The sequence below is a fragment of the Cervus elaphus genome, chromosome 1, assembly GCF_910594005.1.
Source record: "Cervus elaphus chromosome 1, mCerEla1.1, whole genome shotgun sequence".
NCBI classification, from domain to species: domain Eukaryota; kingdom Metazoa; phylum Chordata; class Mammalia; order Artiodactyla; family Cervidae; genus Cervus; species Cervus elaphus.
This window is the reverse complement of record NC_057815.1, coordinates 60,641,597-60,658,470: the sequence shown is the minus strand read 5'-3', so window position 1 is coordinate 60,658,470 and position 16,874 is coordinate 60,641,597. Positions and strand designations below refer to the sequence as shown.

Sequence of the window (16,874 nt, the reverse complement as noted above, 5' to 3'; positions counted from 1 at the left end):
TATATAAGGAATATAAGTGATTTATATAAGTGATTTATTCCTTATATAGTGTTATCATAGAATATTTGTCCTTCTCTGACATATTACTAATCATGATGTTTTCTAGGTCCATGCACACATTTTCCTTTATTTTTTTCACATGGTTTCAAATACTGGAATTTCATTCTTTTTATGGCTGAGCAATATAGTCCATTATATGTGTGTGTGTGTGTGTATACATATATATATATATGCGCCCAAATACTTTTGAATCAATGTTATTATATTCTCACGATATATACTCAGCAGTGGGATTGCTGGGTCATACACTAGTTCTCTTTTTAGTTCTTGTGTAACCTCCATCCTGTTTTCCATAGTGGCTGCATGAATTTACATTCCCAGTGACAGGGTACAAGGGTTCCCTTTTCTCCACATTCTTGCCAGCAAATTATTATTATTTGTAGACTCCTTGATGATAGCTATTCTGACAGGAGTGAGGTGATATCACACTATGGTTTTGATTTGCATTTATCTGATTATTAGCCCAAGAATACTGGAGTGAGTAGCCTGTCCCTTCTCCAGCAGATCTTCCCAACCCAGGAATTGAACCAGGGTCTCCTGCATTGCAGGCAGATTCTTTACCAACTGAACTATCAGGGAATCCCCCCAATGATTAGCCATGTTGAACATCTCTTCACATGCCCATTAGCCATCTGTACATTTTTGGGGAAAAAAATTCTATTCAGGCCTTCTGCCCAGTTTTTGATTGGGTTGTTTGGTTTTTCTGATATTGAATTGCACAAGCTGTTTATGTATTTTGGATGTTAACCCCTTGTTGATCCTAATAACATTTTCAGGTATCTTCTTCCATTCTATGTGTTGTCTTTTTGTTTTGTTGGTGGTTTCTTTTGTTCTACAAGGGATTTAATGTTTATTAGGTCCCATTTATTTTTGCTTTTATTGATAATGGTTTTCCTTAAAGCTCTGTGACCCCTCCACAGACCAATAGACAGGTTTTATTATTTGTTGAATAATAATAATTTGTTTTACCTGTTACTACAGATAAAATTTCAAATTTATCATTGCATTTTAAAATGTGAAGTATTGTTTTGGGTAGCATGAATATTTCATTATAATATTCGTGTTTATTCAAATACAAAGATTACAATATCAAGATAAATAATATAGACACATGAAACAAAAAGAAAAAAGTTAAAACACTTATAACCACTACATTAATTTTTAACATTTAAATGAGTGCAATTGAGTTTTTCTATTTATGGATATGCAATTCCCTGATGGCTCTAAAGAATCTGCCTGCAATCCAGGAGACACAGATGTGGGTTCAATTCCTGATCAGAAAGATCCCCAGGAGAAGGAATTGATAACCCACTCCAGTATTCTTGCCTGAAAAAGCACATGGACAGAGGAGCCTAGCAGGTTATAGTCCAAAGGGTTGCAAAGAGTCAGACATGACTGAGCACATATACACAGCGCACTCATTTATGGAAGTAATTTATATTTTAAAATAAGTATCTTCACACTAAACATATTATTTTGTAACATACTCCATTCACGTATATGCCTCCATGTTATTAAATATTCTTTTATAACATGATTCTAAATTTCAGCTTAGAAATTCATAGCAGAGATATAACAATTTATTTAACCAACTTGCTATTTTGTTCTTTTGGCTCATTTGTTTGCAACTACACTATCATAAATAAGGTTGAGAAAAACATTCAGGTAAACACAATTTTCACCCAAACTTAGTCTAAAATTGCAGATAAGATATTGTTAGTTCAAAATTTCTTTGATTTGTATTGGGAGGTTTATTTGTCATTTCTTACCTATCAAGTTTATTTCCCTTAACTTTTAACATAACTGAGTACTGCAATTGTTTAATCTTATTTTTAATTTGTACTTACTTTTTAGTAACTTTGAATATCTTCCCATGTTTTATAGCCATTTTGATGTTAAATGTATGATTATATTCTTTGCATGATTTTTTTCTTTTCCCAATGTCTTTTTTCTTAAGAATTTTTTTTATTGTGGTGAGAACACTTAACATGAGAACTTTTTAAAACATTTTAGTTATACAGTACAATCTGTTAACTATAGGCACATTAGATTTCTAAAAGTGATTCATCTGACAACACTGAAACTTTATACCCTTTACACAGAAACTCCCCTTTTCTCCTCCTTCAGTTCCCTGGATGTCAGTATTCTACTCTTACAGTTTCAGGCCTTACATCTAAACCTTAATCCATTTAGATTTAGCTTTTTGAATTGTGTAAGATAGTTTTGTGTTTTTGTGTGTAGCAGAAAAGGTCTTTTTGCTGTGGCTTTTGTGATTTTACTTTTTCATTTTTGTTTCTTTTCTATCTGAATGGGTAAAGAAAAATTTCCCTATCCTCAAATGTAAAAGAAAAATAGCACAGAGATAAGGACATACTGGTATGAGTATATTTCCATTTATTTTGTTGTATACTGAGGAATACTTTCAGTTCAAGTGTTAGCTTAGTTATTTTGATATTTTTCCTAGTCATTTATTCTTGATTAAACTTCATAATTTCATACAGCACCCTAGATGTTTTGCCTGTCTTTTAGCAAACTTCATATTCAGCCCTGTTGCCTAGAAAAGCCTTCATAGACTGCAGTAGGCACTCCTATTTCTCATACATCCCACCCAAGGTACTATATATTTCCTGTATCATGCCCTTCATTGTGATTTAATATAATTGATTATTTGACTATCTCCTTCATTAGATTCTAAAGTTAAAGGAGGCAATCAATCATCATATCACCAGTGCCTCAAAAGAAGTAGAATATATATTGAATTTTTTCATATCACTGAAGGCTCTATCTCTTATTCATATAAACCAGGTTGTTTACACAAAACAGTTTTTCTTGCAGGTTGACTCTAATGTTCCTCATAATTTTTGCAGAATTTTTGTGAGAATCTGTTTCTTTTTCTTTTTTTTGATTTGTCCAGTCTAGAAAGAGAAGTAGTTGGAACTCTTGGGACACACTCACTATCTACTTAGGTATATTAAAATACTCCTCTCAGATTTTAATTTTTAGGCAGTGGATATTCTGGGTCCTGATAATCAACTGTCAATTATAACTTTGCTGGACTGAGGAGAAATATCCTAAGGTAGTCACCTCATAATCTGATGAGACAAGAAAGAATAAGCATTAGATGACATGAAGTACTCTACTGTTTTTACATTGAAAAGGGGGCAAACTTGCCTTAAAACTGCTACATCCTTTCTTTGCATCTCCTTGCCACTTTTTCTACTACTTTGAGTCACCTCAAAACAAAACATGATAAAACAGTTGAATTTTTCTATTTATATACCCTCTCAAGTTCTTTTAGGATTACAGTCCTTAAATATGTACAAAAAAGTAATTACTGAGACTTCCTTGGTGGTCCAGTGGCTAAGAATCTGCCCTCCCAATGCAGGTGGCCAAGTTAGATTCCTGATCAGGGAACTACATCCCTCATGCTGCAAATAAGACACTGCACAGCCAAATAAATGAATAAACAAATAAATAAATGTTTTTTTAAAGTTATCATTATTTCTAGTAATAGGTGGAGAATCAAACACCATGAATCTTTGAAGAAGGGGGAGACATAATAGGTATAAATAGAAATTTTCTATTGTTTTTCCTTCTGACTCCACCCAATTGCCTCAGGACCCCTCTCACTTAACCACAGTATGAGGGTATTAAGTGTGCATCAGGAAATAAGTGTGTGTGGATATGATCCAAATTGTTTTAGCAAACACAGTAACAAAGTGGGAAATGAAGCATAAAGAGTAAGACTGGGGAAAGATGAGACATTGCCCATTGCAGAACCCAGGCTCTGGTCTTTCTTCCTTGTGTCTTTTTTCTCAGATAACGCAAGACCTTTTCCCTTACAGCTGAGATCCTGATTGTGCTTCTTTCCCTGACACTAAAAGGAATCCCAACAACAATCTAGAATCTGACTCTTCCAATCAAGAGTCTCTCACCATGACCACAGCTGGGGGGTCATTCCTATATCAATGGCTGAAGGAAACTGGACAAGAGTGAGTGAGTTTATCCTCATGAGTTTCTCTTCCTTACCTACTGAAATACAGTCAGTGCTCTTCCTGACATTTCTGGTCATCTACCTGGTCACTCTGCTGGGAAACAGCCTCATCATTCTGGTTACCTTGGCTGACCCCATGCTGCACAGCCCCATGTACTTCTTCCTCAGGAACTTGTCCTTCTTAGAGATTAGCTTCAACCTGGTCATTGTGCCCAAGATGCTGGGGACCCTGGTTGCCCAGGACACAACCATCTCCTTTCTTGGCTGTGCCACTCAGATGTATTTCCTCTTCTTCTTTGGGGTTTCTGAATGCTTCCTCCTGGCCACCATGGCCTATGACCGCTATGTAGCCATCTGCAGTCCCTTGCACTACCCAGTCATCATGAATCCAAGGACACGTGCCAAACTGGCAGCTGTCTCCTGGTTTCCAGGCATTCCTGTAGCTACTGTGCAGACCACGTGGCTCTTCAGCTTTCCATTCTGTGGCATCAACAAGGTGAACCACTTCTTCTGTGACAGCCCGCCTGTGCTGAGGCTGGTCTGTGCAGACACAGCACGGTTTGAGGTCTATGCCATCATTGGAACCATTCTGGTTGTCATGATACCCTGTTTGCTGATCCTATGTTCCTACACTCGCATTGCTGCTGCCATCCTGAAGATTCCATCAGCAAATGGGAAGCATAAAGCCTTCTCTACCTGCTCATCCCACCTTCTTGTTGTCTCCCTCTTCTATGTATCTTTAAGCCTCACCTACTTTCGGCCTAAGTCCAATAGTTCTCCTGAGAGCAAAAAAGTGCTATCACTGTGCTACACAGTTGTAACTCCCATGCTGAACCCTATCATCTACAGCTTGAGAAATAATGAGGTGAAGAATGCCCTTGGTCGAACCTTCCACAAGGCTATGGGCGTCAGAACTGCATTCTGTAGACATTTTGAGGTATAACTAAATTTATTAAGTGAGGAACAATCAGTTCCATGTTTGGGATTCCTCTGCATCTATTCACATCTCCACTAAGACAAAAATCAGCTATTGAAAGGGCTGTTGAAAAGTGCAGTGGAAAGAAAGCAATATAGAAAGAGATTAGACCTATCATCACACCTATCAAATTCCTCTGCTTGCTTGTTATGCACTTATTTCTTTCTCATTTGACATTTCTGTGGCAATACATTCCAGAGTAAAACACATGGCATATTTACTCTGTAAATTTGCGCCAATGTGACTTACTTTAGGAACAGTATGAAACTGTTTGAAATGTGAACTTGCAGACAGGAAGTTCTCTTGGCATTTATTGTGTTTAAGACAAATTTAACTCCATTTAATAGAAAAAAAAAGTCTATAATCCCTTAAGTACAAAATACTTCTCATTCATTCACTTCATTTTGCATGCACCTAAGGCAGTATGGGCTCCTAAATTCGTTGGTATTTAGCATGGACAGAGAAAAGTGTATCACTAATCCCTGTAACTATTCCTATCAGTTCAGTTCAGTCACTCAGTCGTGTCCAACTCTTCGCAACCCTGTGGACTGCAGCACGCGAGGCTTCCCTGTCCATCACCAACTCCTGGAGCTTACTCAAACTCATGTCCATCGTGTTGGTGATGCCATCCAACCATCTCATCCTCTGTCATCCCCTTCTCCTCCAGCCTTCAACCTTTCCCAGCATCAGGGTCTTTTCCAGTGAGTCAGCTCTTCGCATCAGGTGGCCAAAGTATTGGAGCTTCAGCTTCAGCATCAGTCCTTCCAATGACTATTCCTTTATAACCCCAATATCCTTAATCAACTCTTTTCAGGCTATTTTTCCCAATAGAATGATTGCAATTTCCAATTTTCTCTCTGAGTTCTTTTCCAAGTTTGTAAGCATTGTTGAAGTAGCTTCAAATTTTCACAAACATAATTTCAGTCAGGATGCTTCTTTCTTCAAGGCTTATAATGGATCCTACCTACTCGAATATAGGCCTTATTAACAACTGTTATGTTTTGCCTGAAAAGTGAAAGTGTTATTTGTTCAGTCTTGTCCAACTCTTTGCAACCCTATGGACTGTAGCTTGCCCGTGTCCTCTGCCCATGGGATTCTCCAGGCAAGAATACTGGAGTGAATAGCCATTCCCTTGTCCATGGGATCTTCACAACCTAGGGATCAAACCTAGGTCTCCTGGATCGCAAGCAGATATTTTACTGGCTGAGCCCCCAGGGAATCCCCTATGTTTTGCCTAGTGCTTTTCAACTTAAAAAATTTGTGTTTGTTGATGTGAAAATACAAAAGACCATAAAACATAATTACTGCCTTCAGAACTTTATAATTTAATAACAATATAAATTATAAAAGAAAAACCATAAATTGCTAAAATAAGGAAATATTACTTTACATAAAGGGGCCTTACCTCAGTTCATATCATATTCTGTCATTTACTAGGTTGGTGACCATGGGTAAGTGAATCAAATTCTTTATGCCTCTTTCCTCATCTGTAAAATTATGCATATAGTAATAATGTATATATGATAGGTGTGGGTTTTTTTTATTCTACACTTTATTTTTTTCTTTTTTTTCTATTTATTTTTATTAGTTGGAGGCTAATTACTTTACAATATTGTAGTGGTTTTTGTCATACATTGACATGAATCAGCCATGGATTTACATGTATTCCCCATCCCGATCCCCCCTCCCACCTCCCTCTCCACCCGATTCCTCTGGGTCTTGCACCAGGCCCAAGCACTTGTCTCATGCATCCAGCCTGGGCTGGTGATCTGTTTCACCCTAGATAATATACATGTTTCGATGCTGTTCTCAGGGCTGGTGCACTGGGAAGACCCAGAGGGATGGGATGGGGAGGGAGGCGGGAGGGGGGATCGGGATGGGGAATACATGTAAATCCATGGCTGATTCATGTCAATGTATGACAAAATCCACTACAATATTGTAAAGTAATTAGCCTCCAACTAATAAAAATAAATGGAAAAAAAAATAGTGGGAATAAGACCTAAACAGACATTTCTCCAAAGAAGACATACAGATGGCTAAGAAACACGTGAAAAGATGCTCAACATTGCTCATTATTAGAGAAATGCAAATCAAAACTACAATGAAATATCACCTCATACCAATCAGAATGGCCATCAACAAAAAGTCTACAAACAATAAAAGCAGGAGAGGATGTGGAGAAAAAGGAACACTCTTGCACTGTTGATGGGAATGTAAGTTGATACAGCCACTATGGAAGGTGGTATGGAGATTCCTTAAAAAACTAGGAATAAAACCACCATATGACCCAGCAATCCCACTCCTAGGCATATACCGTGAAGAAACCAAAATTCGAAAAGACACATGTATCCCATTGTTCATTGCAGCACTATTTACAATAGCTAGAACATGGAAGCAACCTAGATGTCCATCGACAGATGAATGGGTAAAGAAGTTGTGGTACATATACACAATGGAATATTACTCAGCCATAAAAAGGAATGCATTTGAGTCAGTTCTAATGAAGTGGATGAACCTAGAGCCTATTATACAGAGTGAAGTAAGTCAGAAAAAGAAAGATAAATATCATATTCTAATGTATATATACAGAGTCTAGAAAAATGGTACTGAACAATTTATTTATAGGACAGCAATGGAGAAACACACATAGAGAATAGTCTTATGGACATGGGGAGAGGGGAAGAGAGGGTGAGATGTATACAAAGAGTAACATGGAAACTTACATTACCATATGTAAAACAGATAGCCAACAGGAATTTGCTGTCTGGCTCAGGAAACTCAAACAGGGGCTCTGTATCAACCTAGAGGGGTGGGATGGGGGGGAGATGGGGGGAGGTTCAAATGGGAGGGGCTATATGTATACCTATGGCTGATTCATGTTTGGACAGGGGGTTTCACAGAAAACAACAAAATTCTGTAAAGCAATTATCCTTCAATTAAAAAATAAATAATTTTTAAAAATGAAATAAAAGAATGGGCAAGAATGTTAATTCTTCAACCAGTTAAAATTCATTATTAATTCTGAATAAATAACAACAAATGAGCAGTCCCACTAACATCAATGAATTCATCAAAAGCCACAGAAAACCACTCATAATCACTTGCCTTACTTTTTAACTGACTGCTACTGATACTGTTCCCAAGGTCTTCAATTCCTCAAGAATCAGGTCTCATCAAAATGATAATTGTTTTAAGCAAGTTTATTTTCTCTAGACACACTTGTTTTGGTTGTTCCAGTCAAACATTGTTTAATCAACTCATCATTGGTAAAAGGCTTTCCTTGTTTGGGTAACAAATGAACCACTTGGAAGCTTTGCTTGCAGCCCCACTTTAATTTTTTTCTTTTTCATTAAGACATTCTGCCATAACAAGATATTCCATTAAGTTTTCAAATTTCTCTGACTATTGCTTTCTGTAAGTTGTAAATATTCCAGTGAATACTTAGTGTAGTAGTGTCTACATGTATTGTCTATGTTTGGCAAAGCCCGAATATCATTACATTATAAACACAATGATTTGCTATCTAATTTGATGTCAGAATATTCTACATGCCTCTGCTCTTTAAAATGTGACATTGGATATAACTTTTTTTCTCATTCTAACTTGATGTCTATGCATTGGTAACAAAATGAATGTTACAGTACAGAAATACACATGGCACTCAAGATGCTGTCAAGCAATAACCTCATCGCTGTGCTTTTCTTTTAAACTTGCAATATTTATTTTTTGAAAGAGTAATTCACTCTTAGCAGCAAACAGGGCCATGAATATACTCTTATAACTTGAAAACAGCTACAAAAAAAAACTGACCAATTAAGCTGTGACCATTTCCCTCCTATGTCCACCTACCCTAGCTCCTGGAAATGTTTTCTCCAGTTTGACTGAGATACAATTGACATATAACATTTTATAAGTTTAAGGTGTACAGCATAATAATTTAATACATGTACACAGTTCAAAATGATTACCACAAAAAGTTTAGTTAATATATCGCTTCAAATATTTACAACTTTGTTCTTGTGCATCCCCATGAGTTTTTTTTTTTTTTTTTTTTTTTTTTTTGCTGAGAGGAAAGAAAATATTATTTATAAGTGATAACAAACATTTAATAAATATAATAATCATATATTAATAAAATATTCAGTTCTGAAAGTTGTGAAGGGGAAAAAACTTTTGAGATTTTAATACCCAAAGATAAATTCTTAATATTTTGGTGCACATACTTCCAGTATTCTTATGTATTTACTTATATATATATATATTTTTTTTAATTTTTTTATTAGTTGGAGGCTAATTACTTCACAACATTTCAGTGGGTTTTGTCATACATTGATATGAATCAGCCATAGATTTACACTTATTCCCCATCCCGATCCCCCCTCCCATCTCCCTCTCCACCCGATTCCTCTGGGTATTCCCAGTGCACCAGGCCGGAGCACTTGTCTCATGCATCCCACCTGGGCTGGTGATCTGTTTCACCATAGATAGTATACATGCTGATACCTAAGCCACAGATGAAAGTACCACTAATGTATGAACTTAAAACAACCATTCAGTTTTGATGTTATAGCATGAAGTAGCTATCATATGTAAATGAGTGAGCATGTTCCAATAAAACTTTACTTCTAGGTACTAGAATTTGGATTTTATTTACTTTTATTTTCTTGCAGAATACATGATGAATACATATAATTGTATTTTTATACATTTGCAGTGAACAACCTGAAAAATAAAATTTAGAATTTCTGTTTGCAATTGCATAAAAAAGAATAAAACATACAGGAATAAATGTAACAGAAGTACAAACCTTATACTCTGAAATTTGTAAAACGTTGAAGGAAATTAAAGAAGATCTAAATGAATGTAAAAGTATCCGAGGTTCATGAATCAAAGAAACTTAACATCATTAAGATAGCAATGTGCTTCAGATTCATCTACAGATTCAACACAATCCCTTTCAGAATCCCAGATGACAGAGATTCTTACTTCACATCATAAACTAAAATTAACTCAAAATGGATCAATGACTTGACTGTAAGAGTTCAATCTACAGAGTTCTTAAAAGACAGCACAAGCGTAAATCTTCATGATCTTAGATTTGAAAATGGATTCTTAGATATGACACCAAAAGCGCAAGCAAACAAAGAAAAAACAGTAAATACATTCAGTTCAGTTCAGTTCAGTCTCTCAGTCATGTCTGACTCTTTGTGACCCCGTGGACTGCAGCACGCCCAGCTTCCCTGTTCTTCACCAACTCCCAGAGCTTGCTCAAACTCATGTCCATCGAGTCGGTGATGCCATCCAACAACCTCATCCTCTGCTGTCCCCTTTTCCTCCCGTCTTCAATCTTTCCCAGTATCAGAGTCTTTTCAAATGAGTCAGGTCTTCACATCAGGTGGCCTAAATTTTATATACTTTTTATGTGTCAAGGAATATTATTTTTTTAATTTATTAACCATTTAAAAACCAAGTAAAAACCATTCTTAACTCATGAACTATATAAGATCCATGGAGTGTTGAATTTGGCCTGTAGAGTATAGTTTGCCAACACCTGGGAAAGAATATGAACTGGAAGCTAAAATGCTTGAGTTTTATCCTGCTTCTGTCACTTGACAACTCTGTGATATTGGGCAAGTTATTTAGCACCTCTGTGACTGTGTTTCCTCTTCTGTAAAGTAAAGATAATCATAAAACCTTTTCCACATCTTGGTTGAGAGAATTAAATGAGTGGATATATGTAAATTACTAAAAAACAAGGCTGAGCACATAGTAACTTCTATATAGAAAAGTTAAGCATTATGAAGATGCTGATGACAGTGGTGGTGGTGATGATGATGATGATGAGAATAACAAAAATTATTTGGAAGGGAAAACTAAATAGCAATAAGTGTAGTGAGGTCTGGAGGAGTCCAGTCTTAAAAGGCCTTCTATGCCAAGGTGTTTGAACACTGTTGTGTGAACTGGATGGACTGCACTAAAAGAGGGCTTTTAGTATGAAGAAACTGTCAAGTGTGTATTTTGGAAAAATTACTTTGGTAGTGGTATGAAGAATGGGTACCAAAGGGACACAGTCTATAAGACAGACATCAGTCAAAAGACCTTTGTAACTGGTCAGTGGAGAGATCATGAAACCAAAATTCAGTGCAAAGGAAAACCACCTCTTAATCTCAGAATCTGAAGCCCTCCATCATAGTGGGTGAGCAGAGCAGGCAGTAAGCAGAGCTGAGTGATCTTAGAAAATCACTGCTGCTCTGGATCCCACCCACTCTGCAGGTCAGCAGGGACTTGAGCTTCAAAACTGGCCTGCTTTCTAGCAGGATTTCATTAGGTGTGAATCTGCAGCCTGAGTTCATTACCCTCTCCCCAGACCTGATCCTGTCTGTTCACCTAAGCTCTCCCTTCAGGCCCCAGGAGAAGCCACTGGGAGCCTCCCTCAGCTGTGCTCCCTGAACTGCAGCATGTCTTATTAACAACTTTTTAATGAAGTCACAGACTATGACTGCTCATTAATAGGCTGGTTAGTCTGCAGCCCCAGGGGTGGAAGAGACTGAAGATGGAAGCTAGTGAGAACAGAGCTCAGCCTAAGTAGAGCTGAGGATAGGAAGAAAGAACTAACTCCCTTTAGCAGAGATTCCATGCCTTTACTCTTGGGTCTCCAGGATCCATCGCTTCCAGCTCTCAGTGACTGTGATTCTGCAGTCTGGTCTGGAGGGACCAGGGACCGAGGTGGGAGGAATTATAACAGAGCCCAGGGATCCCAGGCTCAAACCAGCTCTCAGTCTAGAGAGACTATTGAGGAAATCAAATGCTCTTCAGGTTTTCTTCAATGCCTGTGTAAAAGGAATTTTGCTTTTGAAGTTTTATCATCTTCCCTTCCATAATCATGGACTCCTTTGCTACTCCTCCATCATGTCCAATTGCAGGTTCTTTGTGTTATTTTCCAAGTCCTTTAAAACTGCACTTGTCCTGGAAGTTCATTAATTGGCACTCTTCTCTCCTCCTTGTGGGATATCTCTATCTCTTAGAGATCCCACCATTGCCAGGGTTTCAACAAAACACTCCTGTGGAGATAAAAATTTAGTGTTGGCTTATATCTCCCATGAGGACTATTACTCAGTTCAGTTCAGTTCAATCGCTCAGTCGTGTCCCACTCTTTGCGACCCCGTGAATCGCAGCACGCCAGGCCTCCCTGTCCATCACAAACTCCCGGAGTTTACTCAAACTCATGCCCATCGAGTCGGTGATACCATCCATCCATCTCATCCTCTGTCGTCCCCTTCTCCTCCTGCCCCCTATCCCTCCCAGCATCAGGGTCTTTTCCAATGAGTCAACTCTTCACATGAGCTGGCCAAAGTATTGGAGTTTCAGCTTCAGCATCAGTCCTCCCAATGAACATCCAGGACTGATCTCCTTTCAGATGGACTGGTGGAACTCCTTGCAGTCCAGGGGACTCTCAAGAGTCTTCTCCAACACCGCAGTTCAAAAACATCAATTCTTCGGTGCTCAGCTTTCTTAACAGTCCAACTCTCACATCCATACATGACCACTGGAAAAAGTACAGCCTTGACTAGACAGACCTTTGTTGGCAAAGTAATGTCTCTGCTTTTTATTAAGCTGTCTAGGTTGGTCATAACTTTTCTTCCAAGGAGTAAGTGTCTTTTAATTTCATGGCTGCAGTCACCATCTGCAGTGATTTTGGAGCCCAAAAAAATAGTCTGACACTGTTTCCACTGTCTCCCCATCTATTTCCCATGAAGTGATGGGACCAGATGCCATGATCTTAGTTTTCTGAATGTTGAGCTTTAAGCCAACTTTTTCACTCTCCTCTTTCACTTTCATCAAAAGGCTCTTTAGTTCATCTTCACTTTCTGCCATAAGGGTGGTGTCATCTGCATATATGAGTTTATTGATATTTCTCCTGGCAATCTTGATTCCAGCTTGTGCTTCTTCCAGCCCAGCATTTCTCATGATGTACTCTGCATATAAGTGAAATAAGTAGGGTGACAATATACAGCCTTGACATACTCCTTTTCCTGTTTGGAACCAGTCTGTTGTTCCATGTTCTGTTCTAACTATTGCTTCCTGACCTGCATACAGGTTTCTCAAGAGGCAGGTCAGGTGGTCTGATATTCCCATCTCTTCCAGAATTTTCCACACTTTATTGTGATCCACACTGTTGAAGGCTTTGGCATAGTCAATAAAGCAGAAATAGATGTTTTTCTGGAACTCTCTTGCTTTTTCAATGATCCAGCAGATGTTGGCAATTTGATCTATGGTTCCTCTGCCTTTTCTAAAACCAGCTTGAGGTGTCTCCTAATTGGTCTCCCAGCCTCCAGTCATACTGAAGACTTCTATATACACCTCTTTCTAATTCATCCATCTTACCATCTCAATAGTTCTTTATAAATACACATGTGATGATCTGTCATTATTATGCTTAAAATCCTTAAAATTCACCAACATTTTTAGAATGAAACTAATTGTTCTTAGGATGTCCAATTTCAGTTCTTCTCATACCCCAACCATACTAAACTATTTTTTCCCCTCCACTACACATTTCTAGTTTCTCTAAGCATAGTCTTTTTTATTCCCCTTAACAATTTAAAATCTCAAAAACCTGGGTTCAAATCCTGTGTCTGCAATTTACCAACTATGTAAGTTCATGCAAGTTTCTATTTCTCAGTTTCCTCCTCTGTGATGAAGGGGCTTGATGTAAAGATAAAAGTGATATGAAGTAAACTTACTGTGAAAGTATTAAAGCTGGGTATCCTGTGGCAACAACTGAGCCTCATGTAGGCAAACATTTCCACTTGTAGAACTTTGCAGTTCATTAAACTCTTTAGTATTCTTGCAGTTTAAAGTAGGGTATGAGTTATGCAGATTTCTCAGTTAGTTTCCTTTTAATTATCACTTAGGTAAATTATTAGGTTTCCTCCTTTTGCCAGAGAGCAGGGTAAAGAAAGGAATTAACATGTGGTTACTGTCTATTATCTATTTGTATACAAAGCATCATTTACACCTCAGAGATATCATCAGGATGTATAGAATAGGACAAAGGAACAAGAAGTAAGTGTCAGAGCTTAGGTATGAATCCAGGTCCCTATGCTAAAATACCATGTTCTTTTCAATAAGTATAAATTCTCTAAAATATAAAGGTACAAATTATAAATAAATTAGAAGGAAAAGGAAAGAATGATATGTAACATAGAAGGCCAAGAGGCTTCAAAAGGATCATAGGAGAAAAGTATTTTAAGACATATATCATCTATGGTGAGCTATTAATATTTCTTTGGGATCATTGAAAGGACTAATAAAGTTTTTTTCTCTAAAAAAGCTACATGTGATACATTGTCTTCAACAAGAGGTAGACATTATTATTATTACTGAATTTTTACATCTTTATTCATCTCTCTACAATTCCTACCTCTTTTACCATACTCTGCATACCAAGTTAATATCTCCATATCACTTAAGAATAAACTCTAGTGTTTTCTTCTCTCTCTAAGCAAATCTAAGTTCACTTTCCTTTGAACACATGTGGCATCTTGCATACATCACTATTAATCATTAAAGACATTGGAATTGTATTTTTCACATGCGTGGAGGACACAGTAAGAACAGTTAATAGTTTATGTCTGTATTTCTGAGGCCTAGTTCAGTGTCTGGACTATAATAGGTATGGACTGACTGAATAAATGAATGTATAATTCCAAAATTGTTTCCCTAGCCCTGATCTCTCACTGAAATGTGAGTTCTGTATTTACAGCTGCCTCCAGGACATGTCTGCATAGCTATCAAAGCATACGTCTAACACCACACTCCCAGACAATCTCCAAATTTTGAAAAGAATTTTCTTGTTACTTATCCTTTTTTTGTGACCTCATCATCATTTGTTGACACTTTTTTTCATTTAATCAGTGAATATTCACAGACTGAATCTTGGTGTAACAATGAACTAGGTGCTGCCCTCTCGGAGCTGTGAGACAGACAAATACATAAATAACTACAGACTAAAAAGACTGTGCCATGTAGAGGGCTCTGTGTGTGTGTACATGTGCATGCTCAGTTGTGTCTGACTCTTTGCGACACTATGGACTATAGCCCACCAGGCTCCTCTGGCCATAGGATTTCCCAGGCAAGCATACTTGAGGGGGTTGCCATTTCCTCCTCCAGGGGATCTTCCTGACCCAGGGATCAAACCCGCGTCTCCTGTGTCTTCTGCATCGACAGGCGGATTCTTTACCACTGAGCCCCTGGGAAGCCCAGAGTGTTGTACCATGTTTCAGTTCCGCATTTCAATGAAGGCTCTCATAGAGGTGTTCACCCAGTCTCCTAATGCTGCTCATTCTTCCTTGGCAGAATTCTTCTTGTTCAAACAATGGCTTAATTCTCATTTTCATTGCCATTGTCTTTACACACCATTATATAACACTTGGCAGGCTTTCAGGTCTAAAGTAATATCGTGAGAGTCTCCTCAGTGTTCTCATTGCTTCCGGTTCTGCAAATCTGTATGCTCATTGATAAGTACTCAATTTACAGGGATGTGCAGAACAGAGCCCCTGCCTCAGGGACATTACAGTCTGAAGGAGAGGACAGATAGTGAGGAAAGAACTACACTAATAAATGTATAATTACAGTTTGATATCACGACTATGAAGGAAAAGAACATACTGCTCTGGAGAAAGAATAAAAGGAGGGAGTCCTAATTTGCTTTTGGGATCAGAGAAGACCTCACTGAGGAAGTGATATTTAAAGTGCTATCAAAAGATTGTGTAGCAATTAACCAGCTAAAAACCAAAAGGAAAAATATACAAAGCAAAAGAATTAGTATATACAAAGATTCTAAGTCAGTAATTACAGAAATAGTGTTGGTAGAAATAGTAGTAGTTGAAGTTGGTCATCCTATAGTCAACTGAAGTGTCCTTTCCTCTCCTTAATGACAACCTTCAAGTCCCAGGTCAAACAGTATATTTATGGAACCTTATCATTTATACCTATTGCCAGCACATGGCATATTTCCTGTTCAGTTCAGTTCAATCGCTCAGTCGTGTCCCACTCTTTGCGACCCCATGAATCGCAGCATGCCAGGCCTCCCTGTTCATCACCAACTCCCGGAGTCTATCCAAACCCGTGTCTATCACGTCGGTGATGCCATCCAGCCATCTCATCCTCTGTTGTCCCCCTCTCCTCCTGCCCCCAATCCTTCCCAGCATTAGGGTCTTTTCCAATGAGTCAGCTCTTCACATGAGGTGGCCAAAGTAGTGGAGTTTCAGCTTCAACATCAGTCCTTCCAATGAACACCCAGGGCTGATCTCCTTTAGGATGGACTGGTTGGATCTCCTTGCAGTCCAAGAGACTCTCGAGAGTCTTCTCCAACACCACAGTTCAAAAGCATCAATTTTTCAGCACTCAGCTTTCTTCACTGTCCAACTCTCACACCCATACATGACCACTGGAAAAACCATAGCCTTGACTAGATGGACCTTTGTTGGCAAAGTGATGTCTCTGCTTTTAAATACGTCATCTAGGTTGGCTGTAACTTTCCTACCAAGTAAAAGCATCTTTTAGTTTCATGCCGCAGTGGTATTTCCTGTACTTTGTTTCACTTCCTTCTCACGACAGGTACTGGGCATTTTATAGAAGAGAAACTAAGACATGGACTAAGTTTCTCCAGGTCTTGATAGTAGGAATCAATGGCATAAACTCAAATGGTAGTTTCCTTTTTTAAAATTGAAGTATAATTGATTTACAATGTTGTGTTACTTTCAGATGTAGTGCAAAGTGAACCAGATATTGACAGATAGATAGATAATGTGTGTATATGGATACATATATGTGTAT

The 16,874-nt window shown here is 38.0% G+C and overlaps 2 protein-coding genes across 2 annotated transcripts in view; one reads left to right on the top strand and one right to left on the bottom strand.

The window, feature by feature from the left end:
• LOC122694965 (interferon-induced very large GTPase 1-like) overlaps window positions 1–16,874 on the bottom strand; it is a 1,416,129-nt gene that overhangs the window by 525,409 nt on the left and 873,846 nt on the right. The window lies entirely within an intron of this gene.
• Window positions 4,005–5,040, top strand: LOC122694992 (olfactory receptor 10A5-like). Its single transcript, XM_043904449.1, has one exon. The coding sequence runs from the start codon at window positions 4,029–4,031 to the stop codon at window positions 4,995–4,997; it is 969 nt and encodes a 322-aa protein (XP_043760384.1). The 5' UTR covers window positions 4,005–4,028; the 3' UTR covers window positions 4,998–5,040.